Raw genomic sequence first — 6,992 nt, forward strand, 5'->3', positions numbered from 1 at the left:
GGCACAGCCCGGCTGTGGGAGGGCCTGCTCAGCTCCGGCTGCACCTGGTCCCTCAGAGATGGTGCCCACGTTAGCCAGCAACCAGCTCCCCTAACAAACCATTTATTCAGAAGAAAGACATGCCAATAAAGACCCCGGATGCTCACGGCTCGTGCTTTTCAGGCAGGCCCACCTTTCTCCACAGGCCAGCTGTTATTTTAGGCATTTGGGTCAGCCTGCCAGACTGGGGATGGGGATTCAGAGGTCAAGGCTGACATTTTATGCTCTTGGGGGAGAGGGGAAGGACCCTCCTGTGCTGCTGAAGCTCAGTCTGCAGTACCACAGCTTCCACCTCAGCACAACCCTGCACACAGCCCAGCTCTCCTCTGCTGCAGGCCCCCGGGACTCGGCCACGGTCTCATCCCACCAGCTGGGCTACAGCTTTGTGGGTTCCTCTGGGGCAGGGTGGTTGTACGGTGCCTGAGGGTGCCGGCTCGTGGCGGGCACGGGCAGGATGATGGGGGGCGAGTAGGGCCCTCGCTCCGGCCAGCACAGGTCCACGATGGGGTAGAGCTGGCCCTGGAACTCTGCCTGGAAGGTGTAGATGGGGCCGAGCTCGTCGGGGTTGTCGGCGTTGTAGAAGGTCAGCTCGCCCTTCTCATAGTGCAGGTAGATGCCAATGCGCTGGGGCCGGGCGGTCAGCGGCAGGGCGGCCCGTGGGGTGCTGAAGGCCTCGTAGACCTTCCCCTCCTTCAGGCCGATGAGCCACACACCATTCTCAGGAGACTTGCTGAGCTTCCCTTTGCGGCTGACTGTGCCCTTGATGATGCCCACGCGCCAGTGGTTCCTGGTGCCCACGATCACCTCCCAGTAGTGCTGGCCGCAGGAGAAGCCCTTGGAGGTGAGGATGCAGTTGCTGGAGTCGAAACGCTTGGGGTTGCTGTCCCGGCGCTGGTAGAGCCCACACTGCACCACCGTGTCACCCTTGAAGAGCTCCAGGAGGGGATGTGCTGTCACCGGGTCCAGCTTCAGCGTCTCTGGAGCTAGAAGGAAAGCACGCAGGCTCCAGGCATACTAGCAGGCAGGGGCCAGGCTCCAGGTGACCCCAGGGGCTGACAGAGCTGGACAAGCTGGAGCTGCTGAACTTTAAGCAGCTGGAGCATTATGCCAGAGCAGGCTGTGACCAGCAGGAGACAAGGCCAGCCACTGCTCCGGGAGCACTCCTGGGGGCAAGGAGTGCACCGACAGAGAGCAAGGCTGGCTGGGCAGCCCGTCACATGCACCAGGGAGCCGGGGCAGCCGGCATGCTGCCAGCGGGGCAGGCTGGTACCTGGCAGGACACGGCGGTGCAGGCGCTTCCACACAGTCATCTTGATGTCATCTTGGTGGAAACACGGCTTGAAGGACACGGGGCTAAAGATGCCATCGCTGGGGTGGAGGCTGGGGAGCTCTGACCTGGAAAGACACAAGCAGCCATGATGCAGGTGATGGTGGGTGGTGTGTGGCCTGTTCTTACCTGGCTGCCCTATATGATGGAGCCACTGGTGTCTTGCCAGCTGCTCTTGCCCTCTTCTGGCTACCAGCCTCATTGATGCTGTTTGCTGCTGGGTCCCACCACTCACCTGAACTGGGAGGAGCTGTATTTCTGGAAAACACAAGAGAAAGGGGGAGCTGGTGGTGGAAGCCCGACAGAATGGCAGCTCTCTGCATGGCTCCAACTCCACACATCCGTGTCCTGGGCTGGAGAGGCCAGGGCTCTCCTCTCCAGGGAGAGCTAAGGGTATCACCTCTCGTGGAGGGCAGGTCTCTCCCACTGAGGGAAGCCCTGGCTGGACAGAGGGCACCTACATCTCACTTCTCGTGATGTCCCAGCTCTGCTTGGTGAGGGTTCGCACTGCCCAGGGCAGGGCTTAGGGCTACGAGCAGTGAGCTGAAGGCTGCAGAGCCTGGCTGACTGTCACTGCTTTCACTAGCGAGTGCGCTCACCCGGATGAAATCAAGCTGGCTTTCATTGCTGAGTGCCTCCAGGGAGCTCTGCATCTCCTTAAGCCTCTGTAGGGCATCTGATGTCTGCTTGACCTGGGACTCAATGGAGGTGATGAGCTGGGCTGCCTTCCCCTCGATGCTTTCCAGAAAGGTGGCCTTCTCCTCATCGATGTATCTGTGCAGCTCCTGGAACTCCTTCCGGATCACCCACTTGAAGACATCTGCCTCGTTCTGCCAGGAGACAGCAAGCAACTCTGCAGGGCTGCCTTGCTCCAACCCTTTCACCCACTTTTTGGGTTCAGGGATGCCACCAGCAATGTCAATGTGTCCCACCAAGCTGCTCTCCACTGGCTTTCCAAATAAAGAGCTGCTCTGTACAACAGGCTAGATCTTGTTTATCCTGCTGTCCTCAGCAGCCCACTGCCACAGCACCCCTGCCTTACACCTCTCCTCCCCCAGATTTCAGATTCCTGATGTCCCAACCAGCTTCATCAGAGCCTCGAATCCCTCATCATCATCTCCTCTGCTCCCGGGGAACCACCAGTGTCCTGGGCCACGGGGGAGAAAGTGCAGCTCCACTTTCATTTGGGTTGAGCCCTTCTGAGGAGCCCTACTGGAGACCTCTAGCCTCAGAAGGGATGCCAGGAGGTCCCTTGGAGACATCTACTGCTTGGGAAACAGACATGCAGCTAAACCAGGCATAAACTTGATGTGAAACCAGCAGCGTTGCTCTGACCAGGAAGCCTGTTCCGAGTGGGGTCCTTTTCACCTGTTATCTCCCCGCCCCCAAGGGCATTTGGTCAAACCAGCTCTGACCGCTGCTCCTGCCAGGACGCTCAGTGAGGGTTACATCAACCCTTCCGAAAACAGGGCTACGCCACCCTTCCTGGAAACAAGTCCATGTTTAATCCTTGAGTTTTGTGGGGAACCTCAGGGAACAGGTTAGAGGATAAGCCCTCTCTGCTATCCCAGGGAAGGGAGAAGGAGAGGAGTAGAAGAGACGAGTTGGGGAGAACCAGGAGCAGAGGTTACTCCAGGGGCTGCGTGGGACCCAAAGGATGCAGGGACACAGGCTCCCTGGCACGTGGCACTCACTGCAATGCGGCTTTTGTTGTTGATGAGCTTGCTGAAGTGTTCATCCAGGTTCCTTTTGTACTGGTGGACATCAGTCAGCAGCACAGACAGCTCCTCCTGAAAAGACAGCACCTCTGTAGGAGGGACCTCTGTGGCAGCCTCCTGGATCATGGGAAGTGCTTGTCAGCCCCCCGAGGAGCATGTGGCCCTCAGAAGCCATGTTCTCCTAAGCTTTCAGTAAGCTTTTCTGGGGCCCTGCACATCCTGCTGATCTTTACTGTCTTGATTTAGATGATTTGGGGTGGCCAGTCAGAAGAGAGCTCAGAGGATGGCCCCGATTGGGATGCTGCTGACCGAGTACTCTTGCCAGGAGCATCGTGTCTTCACTCCCATTCCTGACCCTCCATCTCACACCCTGTGGTGGCTCCACAACAGACAAGCGGGTGGCAAGTGGGAGGCGAGCAGCCGCAAGCCAGCACCAGGCCGGTGGCACCCTCCTCGCACCAGTGCCGGGAGCCTGGCTGGGGCAGGAGCATGTCTGCTGCCTCCTGCTCTTATCTCCCCAGTGTCAGGAGTGGAGGGGACGGGGTGGCCCTGTGCTTTTCCATTCCTGGGGCTTTCATGTGATGCTGGGCAGGGGACGCCAGCTGTTTACTCTGCCTGGCTGGGGCTCCTGTTTCCCTGCCTCCCTCTTCTCCCATGGCACCTTGCCTCAGCCCTTATCTCCAGACTCTTTTGATGGTATTTGGAAACAGTCTTGAAAGGCCCCACCGACACTCCCCGACCCCCAGCTCTCCCCACGGCAGTGCAGCCACTGAAACTGTGAGTCCTCTCAAGCCAGAGAGGCTTAGCTTGAGAAACAGCTGCCCCCAGGGACCCTGCCCCACATCTGGCTGTGTCATGGGGCTCCTCACACTGGCATCGTTTCCAGTCTCCCTTGAAGGAGAAGGGACATTTGGCCAGCAATCCCTGCAGGTGCCCTAACCCCAACCCCAGGAGCCGTGGCCAGCTCTTCCAACCTTCATCCGGCAGTACGCAGTAGAGATGGGGGTGATCTTGTGCTGGCGGTGGTTGCCAATGGTGCCGCACAGCCCACAGATCACCTCTTGGTCAGCCTCGCAGAAGAGGCTGAGGGGGTTGTGGTGCATTGGGCAGGACTCTGGGGTGGGCTCTGCCTCGCCCCGGCTCTGCAGCGCCTCGATGACACGGGCCAGTGTGACGTTGGGCGGTGAGGCGCTGCAGTCCACCGTTTGGCGGCACACGGGGCAGAGGAACTGCCTGTCCAGCTCTCTGGAGAGTGGCACCACGCAGGACTTGCAGTACGAGTGCCCACACTGCAGCATCAGGGGCTCCTTGAAGACCTCCAAGCAGATGGGACAGAGTAGCTGGTCCTCCAGCTCGTTGATGCTCATCCTCCGAGCCATCCTGCCACCTGCCCAAACAGCAGCACAGACCTGACCTGGGAAACAAGGGTGGGAGATCAGTCCTGTTCCAAGAGCAAGGTAAGCAGAGATGAGTGAAGATGGAGCTCAGCACCTGGGGAAGGTGAAACAGAGAGACCTCCAGCCCCCCAGCAGCAGCACAGACAGTTGCAAACTCGTCATTAGGCTCCACACAAAGTCCAAGATGCTTATTTTAACTCACGATGGGTTTGGGCTCTGGAGATGTGAGACCACACCCGCCCATGTCTGCTGGATCTGTCTAAAGTGTCAGAATTGACCACCCAGCTGTTTCCACCTGGGGCCTTTGCCTGACAGCAGTGTCAGACTGCAGCCCACCTCAGAGGAGACCTGTCTGCCTGCCAGGTCTGGAGACCGCTGAGAGGTATTTTCTGCTGAAAAATTCCAATACTGACCCCGGCCTGTATGATTTCCTACAGATCTCTTTGGGCTCATTGTCTTAGTCATGGACATCCTCAGAAGGATTAGCTCAAGTGGTGCATCTAAGCAAAAGCAGAAGGAAATAATAAAAAGCACATTTATCTAAGAGAAAGGGGCAACCATCGCACGGTAAAAACTCATGAGGCTGGATTTAACTGATAAAAGGGCTGGGAAGCTGAGGCACAGCGTGCAGGGTTGCAACTGCAGCTCACTCCCTTGAAACATGGTGCGATTTCTAGTCTCACAGTGCTCCACACTCTGGGCCAGCACCCCCAGGAGACACAAGCCCAAAACCCAGCTTCTTCTGCCAGCCCCTGGGCTGCATGTGGCCAGCCTGTTTAACAGCTATTAAGGTTCACGCAGCATTGCCTCCTCTGTTGTTCCCAGAACTGTGGCATGTAACTGCCAAGATCCTGGGCAAATCAAAGACATGACTTGAAGGCAAAGAAAATAAACCTGGAGTTAAAGACATGACCTAAAGTTGAAGAAAATAAACCTGAGGTCAACGGCTTTGTTATTTCCCCAGGGAAAAGGGAGACTATGACCTGAGCTTGACTTTTATCATACATTGCTATAGGAGCTTGGTCAATCAAGGAAAGCTTGTGTGTCAGCCTGTGACACATCAGACACCATAGGACTCCATACAGGGGAACCAGATTCAGCTGCTCCCTCTGCTCACACGGAAACACCTCCCAGAGACCCAAATAACAGCCTCCCATTCATCACACCACTTACGCGTCCTGCACGGCTTCCTCCTGGCCCTGGCTTGGGCTCCACTCGTCCCAGCACACCGGGACCAGCCAACGTCACTCGGCTTCTCCTGATCAAGCTGAAGATTTTGTTCGGCTCGGGTGGAGGGGCAGATGTGGCAGGCAGTGGGACCGGCAGCCCCTCGGCAGGACGGGGAGCCAACCCGTCCCCCTCCTGCAGCCTCAGTCCTGCTGGAGACGTCCCCGCTCGCTGGAGAGAGACCAGGCAGCCTCTCGCCCCCGTCTCCTGCTCTTGAGGACGGCGTCACACCCCCGCGAAGGGCTGCCCACCGCCCTGCAGGTACGGGCACATGCATCATATGACTGTGTGGGCAGGAGCCTTGATAAGAGCTAGTGGTGTTTGCCTCCCAGAGTCCTGCTGGGGTTTCACTCATCTGCACTGCTTGGTACAGTGGAAACATTTTCACCAAAACACTTTATCAACTAAAGCTCTTTTTTTTTGTTTGTTTGAAACAGTATTCTTCTGTTGTTTGGTGAAAACCTTTTGTTTTTTTGGAAAATAAGAAGGAAACCCAAAGCGTCGCTCCCCCAGTGTGGAGCAAGGCATGCACACATTTTTGTCTGGCTGAAGAAATTATTTCTTGTATAATTATCCTTGGTTCACGGACGTGTTTGGCTTACAGCCACCCCAGTGGTTTCCCTCTCAGCATCATGCAGGGGAAGCTGGGGATGAGGGAGACTTCTCAGCCAGGAGGGTCCAGCTTTGGGTCAACCCTCCAGAGGCCATGGGGTGCGGGAAGCAGAGCCAGAGGCTAAAGGATTACCCTGGTGCTCCCACCTCAGCCTCACGCTGAAGGTGGTGGGTCTGGGGGCTGCAGCAGACCAGGAAGGTGCAGCGCCCGTTCCCCAGGGGAGGCCGGCGGGAGGTCGCCCCCTCGAAGGGGCCTTTCCAAGCCGAGGTCCCCCTGTCTGCAGGTTCCGCTCAGGGGAGCGGGACGCAGCCCCAGCCCGCCAGCCGACACGCCCCGCGGGACTATCTGGAGGAGGCTGCAGCGCCCCGCAGGCCCGGGGGGAACGGCGGGAGCCGTGGCGCGGCACCGGCACCGGCACCGGCACCGGCACCGGCACCGGCACCGGCACCGGCACCGGCACCGGCACCGGCACCGGCAGCGGGACCCGGCGGGCGGCGCAGGCGCAAGCGCAGGACTACATTCCCCCCGCCCCGCCCCGCCCCGCCCCGCCCCGCCCCGCCCCGCCCCGCCCCGTGACGCACGCCAATGGCCGGTGGCGCCGCAGAGGGGCGTGTCCCTCCCCGAGTGGCGCCCGGCGCGTGGCTCCCCGGCCGCAGGGTGGGATGCGGGAT

At 58.8% G+C, this 6,992-nt stretch overlaps 1 protein-coding gene across 1 annotated transcript; it reads right to left on the reverse strand.

Moving 5' to 3' along the window:
- Positions 1-86: 86 nt before the first annotated feature.
- TRIM50 (tripartite motif containing 50) lies at positions 87-6,094 on the reverse strand. Its single transcript, XM_033007150.2, has 7 exons — positions 5,655-6,094; positions 4,059-4,498; positions 3,061-3,156; positions 1,966-2,196; positions 1,602-1,624; positions 1,310-1,434; positions 87-1,022 (listed from the first exon to the last, which is right to left on the reverse strand). Exons 1-7 carry the CDS (start codon positions 6,088-6,090, stop codon positions 415-417), a joined length of 1,959 nt encoding a protein of 652 aa, XP_032863041.2. The 5' UTR covers positions 6,091-6,094; the 3' UTR covers positions 87-414.
- Between the last annotated feature and the right edge of the window lie 898 nt (positions 6,095-6,992).

This window comes from Tyto alba, unplaced genomic scaffold, assembly GCF_018691265.1.
Source record: "Tyto alba isolate M040663 unplaced genomic scaffold, T.alba_DEE_v4.0 Super-Scaffold_19, whole genome shotgun sequence".
NCBI classification, from domain to species: domain Eukaryota; kingdom Metazoa; phylum Chordata; class Aves; order Strigiformes; family Tytonidae; genus Tyto; species Tyto alba.